At 36.5% G+C, this 19,120-nt stretch overlaps 1 protein-coding gene across 1 annotated transcript; it reads right to left on the minus strand.

Moving 5' to 3' along the window:
* Positions 1-10,210: 10,210 nt before the first annotated feature.
* LOC107776253 (uncharacterized) lies at positions 10,211-18,527 on the minus strand. The gene is made up of 5 exons (XM_075221433.1): positions 17,950-18,527; positions 16,382-16,418; positions 16,004-16,240; positions 15,872-15,919; positions 10,211-10,883 (listed from the first exon to the last, which is right to left on the minus strand). Exons 1-5 carry the CDS (start codon positions 18,252-18,254, stop codon positions 10,623-10,625), a joined length of 888 nt encoding a protein of 295 aa, XP_075077534.1. The 5' UTR covers positions 18,255-18,527; the 3' UTR covers positions 10,211-10,622.
* Positions 18,528-19,120: the final 593 nt, after the last annotated feature.

The following is a 19,120-nucleotide window of genomic DNA, read 5'->3' on the forward strand; positions in this document are numbered from 1 at the left end:
TATCTCCTATGGGGTATCCTGAGGGCTTGTGATCCCTATGTTGTTTGTTGGAAGTCCTCTTTTCCCAGAGGAATATGTATGTTGAATTTTGAGTTTGGATCGCTTATGAGAGCGGGCTTGACTATTACTAGGGTGAATGCGAAATTTGCAGATGATTTGAAGTACCTGATGGTTTGTGTTGCATGACCTTATAAAGGATTTAGTTTAATCTCACTATGGTATTATGGCAGTAATAGAGCATGAAAATTGTGAGTTTTTGCGTGTTTTAACCTATGACTTTGGGCCAAGTGGGGGAGTCTGCTATTGATAAGTTGATTGGGCGACTAAGTGTCTTATTAGTTTCAATTTAAGGTATATCGGCGAATCAGTTGTGGATTATAGAGGTTGAGACCGAGGATGACTTGAGTAAAGAAAATATTTAATAAGTGATGTGTTATGCTTTATAGGTACATGAGAAATTGTTGGATAAAGTAGTTGTTGTTCTTGTAAGGGACGTAACGAGTATGGAGTAGGATATCACTCGGCTACTTAGAAGGATGGGTTACTTCCTTAGGTGTTGTTGTATTAATAGGGCACAGGTTGTTCGCTTCATTTGATCAGTTTTGAAACCTGAATAGAGTGGACGACTCCCGAGAATGGTTTTAATGGATTCAAAATTTACATGTGATAATTGGAGATCTTCAGGATGTGTATTTGGCTAGAAACTGAGGTTTACATTGGAGGGTGTCAAGACTTGTGGCATTTCTATATCATTATGAATTCTACATATCAGTATCAAGAAGGTGAAGGTAATGGCTTTAGAGTCGCAGGAAGTCTCTTCAGGGTAAGTATTTTGGATGTGGTGCTTTTGGGGATATTTAAGAGAGTATTCGGCGGCTTATGAGCCTTAGAAGGTGTGGTTTTATGTTTGGGTCTCGCGTGTTGAGTCTGGGTCGAGGATCGCGGTATTAGGGCGAGGAGAAGTATCAATTTGAAGGCAATTCAGAAGAAACTTGGATAAATAGGACAGCTTGGTAATAGGTCGGATTGGTATGGTAAGGGATATGATTAGTTCCTTGGGTGCTTATGAGGTAATGAGTTTCTAGAGGTGTTTCGTGGCAATGCTCTTAGGCTTTTGGTGATCTGCGTAGCTTGGTTGAGTTAGAAGGACTTAGTCTTGGCGGTTTGGTTTTGTGCAATGGGATTCAAAGAGTTCTTGATGGTTTCTACCATGGTTGGAGATGTATATTTTCTACTGACGTAAGGAGCATGTGATGTATAGTGATTTCTTCTAGATGGGATCTAATGGAAAGGTCTTGGCTAGTTAAGTACGTAGTGGCTTGTGGCTCGGAATGTATTATGAAGTTCTTATGTTTGTCACACGATGGCGGGGTATATGCGGTATGTTGTGTAGGGTTGGGATTTGCATGTGTAAGGTCACGATTCAGTTTTGAAAGGAAGGTCATAAATTCTTAGGCAACATGGACAGTTTTAGATGACTAGGTAAATGATATTACTAATTAGTGTGGCTTGATGAGGGTATACATATCATAGAGGGCAACGTGTTTGAGATAAGGATACTTCATTGGTATTGCGATACTCTCCTGTTTGATCGACTGCTGATATTCAAGTTTGCTTGGTGGCACAAAAGAATTATAGGAGTATCCCTCATGGAATGATCGAGTATTAGAGGTGTGTTAGATATTCAAGTGGTGGAGCTGGGATTGGATATGGTGATTCGTGCGCTTATTGGATTTGGAGACTGAGAGTTCTCATAAACAGGTTAATTCGTGGTTGTGGACTGTGAAGATGTGGGCAAAGCTAGTCAGATGCTAGTGTGTTCCATGATTCAGTCATTGTGAATTATTTATCTATTGTGGTTGACTCGAGTCGATTTGGGGTCCATTGGTAGGCCTAATATGGGTGTGTGTTCTGCATTGAGTCGGATATGTTGACTCTGAACTGCTATTGTTGAGGGAGGTGCCATTCGGTTGTTGATAAGCTTATTCGTGTCCCGAGATTTTCTTGTGAGTTACTCTTGTAAGCTACGCGGGATTGTGATTCATTGATATGGTTCTATTTGGGCATTATAGTGAAATTTAAGTGAGACGGGTATCTGGGTGTTGTATGATTGATTGTGCATTGGATATGTCCTTTGGGCTGGTATGGCATTGCGTCATTTGCTTCTCCGTGGTTATAGTGATTCATTTTTGGTGCTAGACATCAAATTGCGTGTGGTTGTTGATTTTGAGCATAGTGACTTGAGCTGCCTCATGTGGACCAGTGTTTAGATAGGGTCGCGCATTGCAGTGAAGTTATGGGGAGGTATGACCCTTCGGGTTAGATTCGTGTGTTTTGGTTCGACGGTATGTGTGATGGGTTCTTAGCATTATGTTGTGGTAGTACTGGTGAGCTTGCAGTACAACTCTCTCATTTAAGTTATTTTTTTCCATGATTGAGTACATTTGGACTGTTGCTTATTGGTGCGCGGGTCGCACGGGTTGTGGCTTTAGATTGTATCGATGTGTCATGTGACAAAGTGGTCGTATTGGATGAGATGAGGTCATTGGGATCTAGAATGAATACTATCGGGTTCGATTTCAGTATGTTGGAAGGATAATATCGGGATTCGGCTTAGAAATGTACTATGGTCTTTCTCAAAGGAGAGGGAGCTCCACGACTGGTTGATATGAGGAATGGTTATGACTTTCTGTGTGTTTCATTCATCATTGGCAGTATACGAAAGTGTTTGAATGAGGCTTTGGTTTGATAAGAGGTTTATTGCCGGAATTGGGTTGTTTGAGCAGCTGCTATGATTAGAAGTTGTCGCTATGAGAGTTTGAGTTGTGTGATATATCACGTGATTGTCATCTTGAATTGCGGTTATGACTTGATACAGCATGTTCAAACTTATTCATTGTGTAGATGTGAGATTCTGATCTTATAGATAATTTCGAAAGTGGAAAATTGGTTCTAAGGTTATGGGCTAGGGCGAAATGTGAAATTTCAGTTATATTATGTTATCGGACCTATATGGGATAGGGTAATGTGGGATCACCCCTAGTATATGCACGGTAAGGTTACACAGCTATTTGATGGTTTTCGGAACAACTCTAGGCACGTTCGAGAACGAACGTATGTTTAAGTGGGGGAGGATGTAATGACCCAGCCGGTCGTTTCGTGAATTATAGCCCTGTTTTCCTCATTTCTACTTCTTTATGTGTTATCCAGTTGTATTGTGTAGTATCAGATTGGTTAGTTCGGGTTCAGAGTGGTTTTGGAGAGGAATGAAACACTTAATCTCTTATTTAGAAGTTTAAGTTGGAAAAAGTCAACCAGACGTTGACCTTATGTGTAGAAGATCTCGAATATGAATTCTGAAGGTTCGGTTAGCTCCGTTAGGTGATTTTGGACTCGTGTTCGGAATGTAATTTGGAGGTCCGTAGTAGAATTACGCTTGAATTGGCGAAACTGAAAATTTGGCGTTTTCCGATCGGCAGTGGAAATCCTGATATCGGGGTCGGAATGGAATTCCGAAAATTGGAGTAGCTCTGTAGTGTCATTTGTGATGTATGTGCAAAATTTCAGGTCATTCGGAGGTGATTTGATAGGTTTCAGCATCGTTTGTGAAATTTGAAAGTTTATAAGTTCTTAGGCTTCCGAGGTTGATTTGGTGTTGTTTTGAGTGATTCGAAGGCTCGACTAAGTTTGAATGATGTTATGGGATGTGTTGGTATGTTTGGTTGAGGTCTTGAGGGCCTCGGGTGAGTTTCGGGTGGTTATCGGAGTATGTTTGGCTTTAAAAAGACTGTTGTTGTTGTTGTATTTTCTTCTGTTGGTTACCTTATATGCGATCGCAAGAGTGGGGTCGTGATCGCGTAAATCTGTGGAGTTGGCTATCGCAAACACGTGGCTGAGGTCGCGTTTGCGAAGAAGGATTTGGAGCAGTCATGAGGTGAAGGAATCTCTCTACACGATCACATAGTGAGGGTCGCGTTCGCGTAAGTTGGTAAAGCAGTGTTTCGCGATTGCGTGGGTAGTTCCGCAATCGCGTAAGGTTAATATGTGGAGCAGCATAGTTTGTGTTTCGCGATCGCGAGGCTCTTTCCGCGATCGCAATGAAGGAAATAACTGGGCAGAATGTTTAAGTTAAAAAACGAGGGCTTGAGTTCATAATTCCAAAAATTCAATAGAGAGCTCGGGAGAAAGCGATTTTAGAGGGGATTTTCATATGAGTGCTTGGGGGTAAGTGTTCTTCACTCAAATATGGTTAAATTCCATGATTGTGTCTTCATTTTTATCATTTAATTTGGGTATTTGAGGTGAAAATGGAAGAGAATTGGAGAGTTGATTTTGGGGATTTGAATGACCAATTGACGTCGGATTTTGATGAATTTGATAGGAGTAGACTCGTAAGTGAATGGACTTTCTAGTTTTGAAATTTTTATCGGATTTCGAGATGTGGGCCCCGGGGGTCGGGTTTGAGCTAAATTTGGAATTTTTGGTCTAATTTGATAATTTTCATGTGGAATTCATTCCTTTAGCGTATTGATGATAATATACCGATTTTGGTTAGATTCAGAGCATTTGGAAGCCGAACCGAGAGGCAAAGGCATCGCGGGTTAGAGTTTCGGCTTGGTTTGAGGTAAGTAACGCTTCCAAACTTGGTTCTGAGGTTCGAAACCCCGAACGATGTGTTATGTGATTAATATTGAGGTGATGCAAATGCCAAGTAACGGGCGTGTGGGCGTGCACTGTGAAAATTGTGGCGTGGTTCATTCTATGGCACCGCTTAGTGACTCTTTCTTGTTGATATCTGTGTTATGATTATATGATTAAGGAAATAAACTGTAAATCATGCTAATTATCATGTTAGGGCTTCATACCAATACTGTTGAGACACGAGTGGTCGTTTCTTGCTGTCATATCATTAGTTTCATTGATATTCTATACTCAGTCTTGTTCATGCATATCATATCATGTCTCAGTCTTGGATGTTGTTATTTTGCACATCATATCATTGTTTCGGGCTAGTTTCATGGTATTGTGAGCCCTTGTGTGTGAGACTGGAGAGTGATGACTGAGTGAAGCCGAGAGCCTGATTATGAGTGACAGTTATGGGATCGGGCTGCACGCTGCAGCAGATTATTGATTATGCCTTTGTTGCCTTGTTATAGCGCTTGGGCTGAAAGGAGCCCCTCCGCAGTCTATACACCCCTAGTGAGCGCTGATGGTATTATTGAGGGATGGATTTCCACGGGCATGAATTTGTCCGAAGCATTGATTTATGGAGATGAATTTCTCCACAGGGATGGACTTCCCTAGACATGGATTTGTCCGAGGTATTGATACATGGAGATGGATTTCTCCACAGGGATGGTTTTCCCTTTTTCTCGGTACCGAGTGACGTCTAGTCATTGTTGAGTGTGTTCCGAGATGGATTTTCCTGGGCCGGATGGCCATATGTGGCACCGAGTGGTTGAATGTGTATACATATATATACCTGGAGATAGATTTCTCCTCAGGGTTAGATTACCCTTATTCCTCGGTACTGGATGACTTGCAGTCAACATTGTATATGTTCTAGGATGGATTTATTTGGGTCGGGTGGCCATATACAGTACCCGAGTGGTTGAGCGCTTGAGAGTGGGAGCACATGGTGCATTTCATACATTCTGTGCATTGCCATGTAGAGTTAGCTGAGCTTTATATCTTACATTATTCAGATCTGTATATATTTCACTGTTGAGTTGTATTCTTGAAAGAATAGCATGCCTACTTTACTGCACAACTTATTTCTATTTTCTGTTGAGGTTACGTTCGTCACTACCTATCAGTCCAGAGGTTGGACTTGTTACTTACTGAGTTGGTATACTCACGTTACCCCCTGCACCTTGTGTGCAGATCCAGGTACTTTCGGTCCCAGTGGCAGTCATTGATTGAGGTTGCCGGCTTGGGAGATTGTTGAGATATCTGCATGGCGTTCACATATCTTGACCTCCTCCTCTATTCTAGTTGTGTTTCAGTTGTATTCAGTAAATGTTGTAGTAGACCATGTTATTTCTCTAGACGCTCATGTACTCTGTGATACCCTAGTTTTGGGTCGGCTGAATCGTGTTATGGATTTTGCTTATATTATGAACAATTTATTTTCTTAAATGATAAAAGTACTCTTCCGCAAATGTTCTAAATTTTAATATTGTGGTTGGTTTTCGTTGAGTTGAGGCTGACCTAGTTCCACGATAGGCGTCATCACAGCGAGTTGAGTTTGGGTCATGACAAAAAGTGAGTTAATATCGCTAAATTGATAAAACATATGCTACAGTTGATCTTAGCCAAAAAGCCGAGAAAGGTACAAAAGAAGACTATTGCTTGAATACTGCTTCAAAGTATAAGTTAATTATTCATATTTGAAAACCATTAACTTGATTAATTCAAACTCATATCGAGTAATTCAGTACTAAAAAAAATAAGAGTCTTCTTATTGAATAATTTTACATCCTCAGAATTCGAATTCGAACTTTAAAACTCCAACCATTAGCAATTATTTCTAGATGAAGACCCATAACCTTAAATTAAAATAGTAGAAAGAGAGAAGTCTTTTTTGATTATCCTTGGTATTATATAGTGGACTTAATCAATTCCTAAATTCCAATATGTCATAAAGAACAGATTGATATCCACTTAGTTGGCTATATATATATATATATATAGTGACATAATTTGGTCTAGGTGGATGACAGTTTGAAAGCAATGATCATTATAATTATTTTCAATTTAGAATATTAAACTATATATAACTCTACATATATGTGTTTTTCAGTATATCTCTCTTTTCTGTGGGGAAGAGATAAAAAGTAGGGAAATTTGTTAGCGAGATTAGTTATTCGAAAAAAGGGCCAAAATTGTCCCTGAAATATTATTACAAAATCTTCTATTTTACTATTTGATAGATTGAATCCCTACTGTTATAATTTCAATCAAATCTACCTCTAATTTAGATGGCTATACCACGTCTCACTTCTAAATTGGAATGTGGCTAACTACGTGTTATTAGAGGCTAGCCACATTCTAATCTGGGTTTGACACGTGGTTAGCCGTCTAAATTAGGAGTAGATTTGAACGGAAGTATAACAGTAAGTACCCAGTCAACCAGATAGTAACACGGAAGGCAATTTTAGACAATATTCGATAGTACATGGACAATTTTAGCCCTTTTCCTTTAATTATTATCAATTATAAAAAAGGTTATCCCATTATACATTTTCATCCACTAGTAATTTCATTTCTATATTCTCTCTCAATACTTTTATTTTGTGGACATTATGACTCCAGTCTACAGGAATATAAAACTCTTCCCATTTTTAGACATTTGAAAATGTCTGAGACGTCATTCCACGAATAATATTATTTAAAATTCAAATTAATTTAACTTAAGAAAGGCAGATTAATTGAACATAACCAAAGTTGTGGAGTTATCACTTTCCCATAGAATATTCTGAGAAATTATATTTTGTAGTCCTCTGTCAGATAGCTCTGCGTAAGTTTCCATTTTTGTTATAAAATGTCAGGAATTTTATAAGGATGCTAATATATTTCCAAAGAAAAAAAATAGTACTACTATTTTATTTTTGTGAACTTGGTATTAATTGAGAAATAATATAGTGAATCAAACAAGGGGAGACTTGGAGCAACGATAAAATTATCTTCGTGTGAGACCATGGGTTCGAGTTGTGAAAGTGGCCACTAATGCTTGCATTAGGGCAAACTGTCTATATCACACGGCCCCTTACAGCCCGATCCCTAATCCTGCGTAAATGCGGAATATTTTGTACACTGACTTGCATTATAGTGAATCAAACGTAGCTTCAGCTAACAATTTGTCTGGCTGTCCATGTGAATTATTTGATGGAATAAGTTGTCTTTCTTCTATCTCACATTAGCTGTAATTAATTATAGAGTTATTAGACAATAATTGTATGCTTCTAAGTATCAACTACATGATGTTGAAATCATCTTCATCATATTATATTTCTTGATCCTTCAAATATATTTTTTTATTTAATATTTTCGAGAGTACGTTAATCGTCTAAAACACAAAAGCGTCAAAGAATAAATAACAAAAAATTACTTTAAATTTTTTAAAAGGAGAACCCATACTTTCAAAATAAGGACTAAGTTATATAGATCGACAGTATAAAGACTTGCAAACTTTATAAATGAATTGATTATGTAAATATATTTTATATATCAGAGAATAGAACTTAAACTCATAAAATAAATACTTATAGTTAACAAAGTCGAAAAACCTAATTTAAAGTGTTCTTAATCATCACTTAAAAAAAAGTTTCACATCTAACAATACCACTAAGAGACAATCTTGATATGTTATAAGATTTGCAGACAATAAAAGAATATATTCTGGGCATAATATATTCTTCAGTATAAGAAACAAGAAAAACAAAATAAAAAGGGCATGAAAAGTCTATCAATTCTCCTACACAGAAATATTAATAAGAATTAAAAAAAAAGTAAAATAAAAAGGGTATTACAGATGTCCTAATATAGAACTAGTTTTATTAATTATAATAATTTTTAGCTATGGCCAATGGGACCTAAGTAACCTACCATGTGCAAGAAAGAAGCAAACAAATCCCACTCAAAGTGGAAATTACAATCTTTTTTTAAGTATAAAGATTTGGTCATTTGGGCTTTCCTATTAAGATTTCCATAGTTTTGTGCAAAGAATCATTAAAATATTTAAAGCTTCTGAAAGGCTTCCATCTTCTTCCTTATATATGGGTGCACAAGTAATTCACTTGGAGCAATAATTTTTTTTCCTTCTTATAATAATGCCTCGATTATTCTACCGGATACCAGCTATATAGGAGTACATATACTGAGTAACGCAACTTAAACATATAAGAAGAAATCTTTCCTATAACAATACCTCGATTACTTTACTAGATACCTGCTCGGCTGCTACATAGGAGTACATATACCAAGACACTGCTTACTAATGCTTAGACATATAGGAAGAATTCTTTCTTATAATAATACCTCGATTATTCTACTAGATACCTGCTAGGCAGCAACTACATATATAGGAGTACATATACCGTGTAACGTTGCTAACTAATGCTTAGACATATAGGAAGAAACTTTTCTTATAATAATACCTCGATTATTCTACTAGATACCTGCTAGGCAGCAACTACATATATAGGAGTACATATATTGAGTAATGTTGCTGACTAATGCTAGACATATAGGAAGAGATCCTTCTTATAACAATACCTCATTTATTCTACTAGATACCTGCTAGGCAGCAACTACATATATAGGAGTACATATACCGTGTAACGTTGCTAACTAATGCTTAGACATATAGGAAGAAACTTTTCTTATAATAATACCTCGATTATTCTACTACATACATATACCGGGTAATATTGCCGACCAAAACTTAGATATATAGGAAAAAGTTACCTAACATTTTTTTGTCTATACTGAACCTGATCACCCGTGGTTTCCACCCACTTCGTTAACTACAAAGCCACATCTTTAGTTGCAATGGGGCAGTTGTTTGTAAAACTTGGCTGCTTAGGGTTTAAAAAGTTAGTAATATTTTATAATATATAACTGAGGCTTCACATTGGCAGATGCATGTACTTAAGACTGAATTTGTAAGAGAGCATAATAGAAAATAGTTTTACGTGGTGTTATTTCAAGGTGAATTTTCACATGTACAATGAATCTGCAGCCTCTATACATGGACATTAATATTAGTGAATATGATAAAAAGGGCAGCCCGGTGCACGAAGCATCTTCGGCTATTTCCGATAGTGTATACGTAGACTTTACCCCTACCTTTAAGAAGGTAGAGAGGTTGTTTCCGGTAGACTCTCGGCTCGGGTGTGATGTATGATAGAACTGCATTATTTACAACAATGATAGAGTATAGACAATCGATACAGCAACAACAACAACGACCCAGTGGAATCCCACAAGTGGGGTCTAGGGAGAGTAGTGTGTACGCAGGCCTTATCCCTACTCCGGAGGAATAGAAAGGATGTTTCTGATAGAACCTCGGCTCACGACGATGGTAAGGACAGTGGAGCTGTAACATCAAAGGAAGTCAAAAAGATAACACCAACAACGTGATAACCAGACAGCAGAAAATCGATACGTCGTATAAGAAAAAGATTTTAGGAAATAAAATAGGAGATGATACAAGCAAATAAATTTGCATCTCTATTGCCAAGAAAAGGTAGTGGTCTCTACATAAAACACTGAGATTCCTAATGTACAGAGAGTTGATTCAAGTCTAACCATAATCTTTTCTGGGGATAATACACACTGTTACATTAGCAGACAAGTCAACTGATCTTGTCCAACACATAAACTAATCAAGTGAGCAGCAATCTGTAACGAACTGACTAAATCTTACTCGCGTTACCTCAATCTTTAGCAAATGATGAAACAAGCTCAGCAGCAGAATCTTGAGTTGGTAACATCGGTGTAAAAACAGCCAGTTCTTGAATCAGTTATGTTGCTGCAATAAACGCAAACCTTTTCTATTTCCGCGAAAAAGCAGCTAATTCCTGTGCAACACTTCTTAGTAATAACTAGAACAAATCATTTCATCTCTTTCCAAATCTTAAGCATCTGTTGTGTTTGGATTCGGTTATACTTGGGGCTTGAGAAAGGCGTGCCTTGTTTCGTTTAGAAAACGAGTGTTTCTCCATTGCATTAACGAATTTGCGCAAGTGCTTAATGTACTCAGGAAATGTCTCTAGATTACAATGTCCTCCACCTTCGACCCATAACGGATCATATTTCTCTTTGGCGAGCTCCCACAAACGCTTACCATGTGAAAAATCAACAACCTCATCAGCTGTACCCTGCAAATAACTCATTTTTCAGAGACATACAAATGCTAGAAGTCTGGTAGGTAAGTGCAAAAAGGGCGTTGTACTATCATATTGCAAATGTATAGGAGCTTTAACACAGCAAACAAGCCAATCCTATATCATAACAGTATATATGATATGACATATAGAAAAAATTTCTGCAGCTACGGATTTAAGCCTATCCATTTGCAAGAGGGAGATGGTAAAAAGAAAAAAAATAAAGAAAGGAACAGCATACTAATCTTAGCTCTTTCTCAAGATAACAACCATGTTAAGGATAAACATGTGGAACACGTCATTATCTTGTGGAAACTCCTCTGGATATATGGGTTTAAACATCAGGTATTCACGTTAACCTCGCCTTAGATTGTGACGAAGGATCCAGACGTACAATTAGAACTGACACTCTAGCAATTAATAATTGGGAAGTTGAAAACTGATGACAATCATACGTTTTAGCGACCAAGTTCATTTCAAAAATATCATTTCAATTGAAGAAACGATAGTATCTGCCATTAAAGAATTCATTAAGTTTACTGAGTAGCATACAAAAGTTTAGACTTTTTGCATTTTAGACATACATGGATCTAAGGTTTAATCAACAACAACAACAGCCCAGTGGAATCCCACAAGTGAAGTTTGGGGAGGGTAGTGTGTACGCAGACCTTAACCCTACCAATGAAGGTAGAGAGGCTGTTTCTGAAAGACCCTCGGCTCAAGAACGTAAAAAATGGAGCAATAGAGAAACAATAGAAACAACAATGTAATAAGACAGTGTAAGCAACTATCTAAGGTTTAATCAAGCATGTAAATTAAGAAAAATAATGACACTCCAGAAGGTAATATTAATGACCTTTTGCGCACAAAAGCATCATTTCCAACTTCATTAAACAGCAATGCCTAGTGGGATTGCACTATAAGACGTGATCGTGGATAAGGAACTATTTATCTGTAAAATACATCAGACTGTATTAAACAAGAAAGTGTGATTTCAAATATGCAGGAGAACTTTCCTGTAACACTTTCAAAAGGTTACAAGGACATAAGCAACTAGCATTTTAAGTGCTTAATATATTCAGCCGCTGCATTAGCTGTAAAAGAAAGAGAAAGTTAATTGGTACAGGAGAGTAATAGTTTTCATCTTTTAATATACTTGCATCTTTTTAATAGCACATGAGAAATTTTACTAGGATCTTCTGGTGACACATTGCATTCTGCTCTGGAGTTACTATTGCTTTGCCATTGATGTGCCATCGGTATCCTCCTCAAAACCGCCAAGCATTCAGTTAAACTTTGGGCTTTTTTCACTTATAGCCCGCGCCAGAAACTATTTATATTTGTATAAAATTTGTATAATTTTTGTATATAACGAACAGAATGTATATATATATATACAAAAAATATACATTTTTTCGGCTATTATTTTGAGAGCGGCTATATAGTGTCATTTTCCCTTAAACTTTCACTATTGCTTTGCCATTGATGTCCTTTACTGAGCAATAGAATCCTTCTATAGCCTCTAGGGTCCATTATAAGTTTCCTTATTTGTTGGTCCATGAAAATGGACTGAGGTAAACTGTTTAATTTTCTTAATGTCATGATTTTCCATCCAGAATTCTCCTTTGGCCTTCCATTACTTCCTAGAGGCCTATCAACCCGCACAATTTGAACTAACCAATTCCACATGGCCGGGCCCAGCGACAAGTCTTTGCTACCAGTTGGACCCACCAAAAGCTTTAATCGTATAGTCAAAATACCCCTTGGTGGTCCATTCCCCAATTTGTCAGCAGTTACAACTAGTAAACTAAATTTGAAGATGTAATCATAAACAAAAGTTTAGGAGCTCGCACTTGGGAAATGAACAAGAACTTCCAGAACTTTTTCTCGAAAAGGAGATCTATAGGGAGTGAACTAATTAGGTGCCCAGCAGAAACCAACATCTCCAGCCCACTGTGCAAGTATGTTAGAAGTTTAACTAAAAATGATGCCCAACGTAGTCAATAAGGACTACAAACCCGAAAGGTCCGATGATAGTAATATTGGTCATTGGGTTGTGAACACATACCAACTCCAACAGCCTTAAGAAACTGCGCATGATTCAACATAGTCCATAACCTAAATGAGAGTTAGATAATTTAAAGATGCCATGACACATTTTTCCTGCTTAGTTTACCTTTGTCATCTTCGTTTCTCAATCTGTCATATCTTGCAACATAAGAACCCAATATCCTAAATTTTACTCCGACAACATCGAAGACATCTTACGGACGTGTTGAGGATCTGGTTTTTCAATTGAAACTTTGAAAAGGATGTTTTACTGTAGTGCTCACTGCGTGTCGTGTCAGGTTATGAAGAGGCGGATCAAGGATTTGAAGTTTATGGTACACGAACTCAAACTAATATATGATAGTAACTGCACTCACAATCAAATATTTATAGATATTTAATGGATTTCTTTATCCATATACAGGGTATGGGCAAACGCTATAGGGTTCAAATAAATCCACAAGTTAAAATGGTTGATGCGTCCCTGAGGTCATGGATACTCTGGCCTTTGAGAGTATCTGAACTAAACAGTTTCAATGACACAAGGAAAAGAGAGTGGGAAAGAGGACCAAGGTAAGACATATTTCGATAATATGTACAGTGAAGATACTCTTGTTCTAAAGCAGGTTCTCGAGTGTGCTCCATTATTTTTCATGCAGTTCCCAACATTAGAATAATACCATCAACAATTGTAGGATACTGACGAAGCAAGTAAAAGATAACAGTGTATTTAATTCCGGTAAGCACCTTAATGAAAGGGAAAGTTAAAATGATCATTTAATCACATGATAGGTCAGTCACTCAAGCATTCTATTTGGTGCTATGGTTTATGTCGAAAAGAGAAGTGTAAAAAGATAACCCCTGATTAGAAGCATAGACTTGTAACAGTTATCCGGATATTTGAATAAAAGGACAACAAAATCATGTAAAGTCAGCCTAAGTTGCTCGGACTCGGGTGCGGGTGTCCGATACAGGTGCAAATTAAGAGGCCGGATCCTTCTAAATTTTAAGATTTGTGGGTACGGATCTAGGTATGGATACAGGTGTAGGGATTCGGCTAAAAATAATTCAAATATCTAAGAATAGAGTTATAAAAATATGTCTATAGTAAGAGATATTATGTGGAAAACTTGCAAGGTATTCTGAGAATGAAAAAATATTGATCAAGTGGAGAATCTAAGAAGGAGATAAAAGGAAAAGGATTGACATAGAAATTTCTTTATACAAGGTTCTATTTTCTTCAATTTCACCCTAACTTTTGTTTTGATTTCAGAGTATGCAATCCTTATATCTTTTTATCAAAAACGGTTGCTTGAAAGAAAGGACCAGTAATGAAAAATTAAGCTGGTTTTGAAGTGAATTAGATGCAATATTGTGAATTGTTTTTCTTGTATAGTCATAGTCTAAGGGTCTTTCAAGAACAGGTTTGATCTTTCAATGAGACAATAACTATTCTAGTTGATAGCGAGCTCGCTAATCATACAGGGGAAGGAAAGTGTGAAATGGTCCACTATTGGATTTTGACAACAGAGGTCATCAAAAGCGTCTTTGACATGTCAGCACATAAATCTCCCATCTACTTCAGTTGTTGAGTGACATAAATGCGATACAAGCACTTGGATGTGCCTCGAGCTTTGGTTAAAAGTGTGAGACTATTAGCAACTTGGTTTCACATATCTGCTATAACACGTTCAATATACACTAAAGATCAAGAAAATAATGAATAGGCACAACCAAAGAAAAGTACTGGTTCTCCGGATATGTCTATATATATATATAGATATAGATATATTATATTGATTTTTTTATTTTATTTTACCAATCCGAGCATAAACATGAGCCCAGTAGAACTCTTCAATTATAAAGACCAATACCATTTCGTTAAGACTTTTATCTTGAAAAAATTTAATAGGATGTAACAAAAAGACAAAAGCAGTTTCGCCAATTAAAAGCAACAAGGCAGGTGGTTGAACATGCTTTTCTACAAGATTTTGGCATAACTTTGGAAAAACTACTTGTCCATGTCATGAAACTTATCCACAACAACAATGACAATTACGCCTCAGTCCCAAGCTAGTTGGCAATGGATTCTCACTATCCGTTTCACTCTATTTGTACCCGTCTTTTCCAGTATTCAATAACTTGGAGTACTCTAGCACTAGAGGTTCTCTACATTTTCTACTGGCATACAAATCTTCAGACTAAAATGACTTCTACAACATTGAGCCTAATGAAAGCATAGCATCCCGACATAGCCTTAATGCCAACTAGTCTTGCCTGTATAGATTTTTGCTTTCATTGTGTCCTTTTCTCTGCGTGGATTTCGAGAGATTGTCAGTCTTTTGAGATCATTTCCTTTCATGCAATTCTAGGTCTACCTTATCCAATTAACAAAATATCGTCAATCATGTTTTTTGCATCTACCGAAGGGGTGCGTTGGGAGGTCTATGTAAGACATGACCAGTCCATATCAACTGATGTTACCTCAGCTTATCCTTTGTCTGTGCTACTTGCACCTTCTATCGAATGTGATCATTTCTAATCTTGCGCAATCTTGTATGATCATACACCCATCTTACTATCTGCATTCTAGTCTTACTATCCATCTTAATAGAATGCGAGCAGTTCTAATCTAGTCTAATCTTGTGGATCTTAGAGTCTCAACATTTACTCCAATCTAAGAATGCTGGTCTTATATCAATCCTGTCGCACTCCTCCATTTCACCAACTTATTATTGTTTTGTGTCACATATTCCTAGTCCCCTACCATTCCATTTTCTTGGAATGTCAGCAAGAATGAAGAAACTTTGAAGAATGAAGAACATACAGAAGCATACTTTTTTGTGAATAATCGATCAACTAAATATAACAAAGCAGAAAACAAAAAGTATGTGAAAGTATCTAGAAGGAAGAACGAACTAAATGTTTCTTACATGGATCACTAAAACTGGGCAGCTGACTTTTTGTATTTTGTCTATATTCTGCAAAAGGAAAGAAATTTGTCAGCATGATACTTCGTCATAATTAATCAACCAGGAGAAAACGAGGAAAAAAGAAATACTTACTTTGAAAATGTCAAACCAGAATGTCATCTTTACAGGATATAGAACTCGTATTCCTGAAAGTATAGCACTATGAAGAACAATGGCTCTTAACCTCTGTAAGCGAGATGCCAAGTGTAGTGTTGGCCCGCTGCCAACAGATTGTCCGTACAAAATAATATCCTCCTGCTTAATGCCGTATTCGCTCTTCAAACAATTATAGACAGCTTCAATGTCATAGTACGTATTGAACTCCGATGGCTGATACAAGTAAACTGACATCAATATGTGAAGATTGGAACAAGTAGACCAAAACTTAGAAGGCAACAGGATCAATGACTTGATGCCAATTGCTGGCTAATCAGAAGTTAGAAATGAAAGTTAGCATTATAATTTCCTTACCTTACCCGATGATCCGCCATATCCCGAATAATCATAGCTGCAATCCAGCATGCAAACAATGACATCAGTGCCAAAGAAAAAAGGAGATTATAACAGTAGAACTTTCAGGAATTGTAATTGCATGATGATACAGTATTAATAGAACTACAAAATTCTTGTAAGTTTAGGAAAGACAGATTAACAAGTTCAGAAACAGCGGGTCCAAAATCCTAACACCAAACAAGGGCAGGATATTACTAAGATATTATTGAAATTACTAAATCAGATTTGAGCATTTACTCAATAAGATGAATTAGAACAACAAACCAATTCACCACCAGCAACAACAACAAGAAACCCAGTGTAATCCCACAAATGGGGTCTGGGGAGGGTAGCGTGTACACAGCCTTACCCCGACCTTGTGAAAGTAGAGAGGTTGTTTCCAACAAACCAATTCACCAAAATAAAAAATAAAACAAACCTACTGAAATTTCATCCCTTCCCCAACTGGATATCAAGAAAATACTTAATCATATAAAGTATCATATACGAAATTACATCAAGAACACACTAGACAGTACCAATATACACAAAAACATGATAAAGATCAAAACTTTGAAATAACCACTAACAATACCAATAAAAAAACAAGAAAAACCCATGTAATCAATTATTCTAAAACACACCCCAACCCCCAACTCCCCCCCCCCCAAAAAAAAAAAAAAAACCCACCACAAAATGGAAAAGAAAACACATAATTACACAAAGTATTATACAGAGAATTACAACAAGAACATATTAGACAGAACCAATGTACACAAAACAAAGTAAAGATCAAAACTTTGGAACAACCATTAACAATACCAAAAAAAACAAAGAAAACCCATGTAATCAATTACTCTAAAACACCCCATAAACCAAAAAAAAAACACACACACAAAGAACATATTAGGCAGAAGCAATATACAAAAAAAACATGGTAAACATCAAAACTTTGAAACAACCATTATCAATACCATCAAGACCAAGCACAACCCATAAAATCATTATCTTAAAACACCCACAACACCCCCCCCCTCACAACCACCCAAAAAAAAAACCCCACACCACAAAACAATAAGGAAAATTAAAAACTCAAGCTCATACATGGAACATACAACAAAAACATTATAAAGATTAAAAATTTGGAACAACCATTAACAATACTATCAAAAAACAAGCAAACCCCATGAAATTAATCATTCTTAAACACTCCTACAAACAAAACACACACACAGACACAATAAAGGGCAGCCCCGTGCACTAACTTCCGCTATGGTCCGGAAAAGGGCGGACCACAACTTACCTGCATTTCTGCAAGGAGGCTGTTTCCACGGCTCAAACCCGTGACCTGGTCAAGAGGCTATTTTCACAGCTCGAACCCGTTACTGGTCAAGAGGCTATTTACACGGCTCGAACTCATGACCTCAGGAAGCAATAATTTTACCATTTACGCCAAGGCTCCCCTTCCCAAAACCAATGCGCGCACACACAATGATGTAAATAAATAAGAGAAGAATATGACCAAGAAAAAAAGGAATTTAACATACCACATAATATTAACACGGAGGTGAGCTCTAAGCTCAACAAAAAGATCAACCATTTGTCCCAAATCAGCAGCATTTCCATGAGAATAAAGAAGAGTAAATCTCCCATTTGGGTGTTTCCAAAAAGTGGCTACAATTTTATTACCACCTTTTGTATCCAATAAATGAACATTCACATTCTTATCAGCTGTTATTCCACTAAAACAAAGCCTACTACTTTCTTCTTCATCTTTAAATACTTCATATGTTGGTGGGTCTGGTGGAAAAAATGCAAATTTTGCAGCTACACTTGCTGTTACATTCCCCATTATCAAAAACCCAACAACCTAAATTTGACAATAAAATCATTCAATATATATTTAAGCCATGAATTTGGCAAAAGCATCAATCTTTTTTGCAAGAAAATATGGGAGAGAAAGTTCTTGGTCTATTTTTTTGTATATATAAAAAAATATTTTTTTTTTTGGGTTTTGTTTTGTTGTTGTTTTTGAGTGGTTTGTTGAGAAAGATCCGATCTAAGCGGGGTGTGGTGTGTGTATTGGGGAAACAAAGAATTAAAAGAAGCAAAGAGAACTGGTGCATGTTGGTTTTTTCAGATGATCTGTAAAATGCCCACTGTTTATTTTTTTATTTCTTATTTTTTTGGTTGGTAGTATTATTTTTATTTATTAATTTATTACACTCTTTTTTTCTAATAATATTTTTTCTTTTTTGATTCATCATTTATGGGCGCCCATTATCTATGACTTGGTGAAAAGTCAAGTTTAGCCTTCAAGAATTGTTTTATGCTTAAAAAAAAGAGAGAGATTTGCATTAAGATTTTTTTTTACACAATTGGTTCAGTTTAATCTATTATAGTAGGTTATTTTTTATTTTCAATATGTTATCAAGTAATGCTTATCATAAAGATTTACCTGCAATTAAATTATAAGTGACTTGATTTGTAAATTATTCACATAACTTAAACTAAGAACATATTATTTCCTCCGATCCATTTTAATTAATTTTTTGGCCTTTTTTTGTGGTCCATAATATTTAATTTTTTTCAGATATCAAGAAATAAATAACTTCTTTTTTTCAAAGTTGCCCTTAGATTAAAGAGTCTCGGAGAATCTATTATATTTTCAAGAAACAAATTAACGAAATAGTAAAAGTTAATATGGTTAATTTTATT

The sequence above is a fragment of the Nicotiana tabacum genome, chromosome 9 (assembly GCF_000715075.1).
Source record: "Nicotiana tabacum cultivar K326 chromosome 9, ASM71507v2, whole genome shotgun sequence".
Lineage (NCBI taxonomy): Eukaryota > Viridiplantae > Streptophyta > Magnoliopsida > Solanales > Solanaceae > Nicotiana > Nicotiana tabacum.

Excerpts from the sequence above, each read along its gene's own strand:
- LOC107776253 (XM_075221433.1), bottom strand. The coding sequence starts at position 18,254 with ATGGGGAATGTAACAGCAAGTGTAGCTGCAAAATTTGCATTTTTTCCA. Across the intron at positions 15,920-16,003 it reads TCTGGTTTGACATTTTCAAA|AATATAGACAAAATACAAAA; the intron begins GTAAGTATTTCT and ends TTCCTTTTGCAG. Across the intron at positions 10,884-15,871 it reads GCCCAGTTTTAGTGATCCAT|GGTACAGCTGATGAGGTTGT; the intron begins GTAAGAAACATT and ends AGTTATTTGCAG.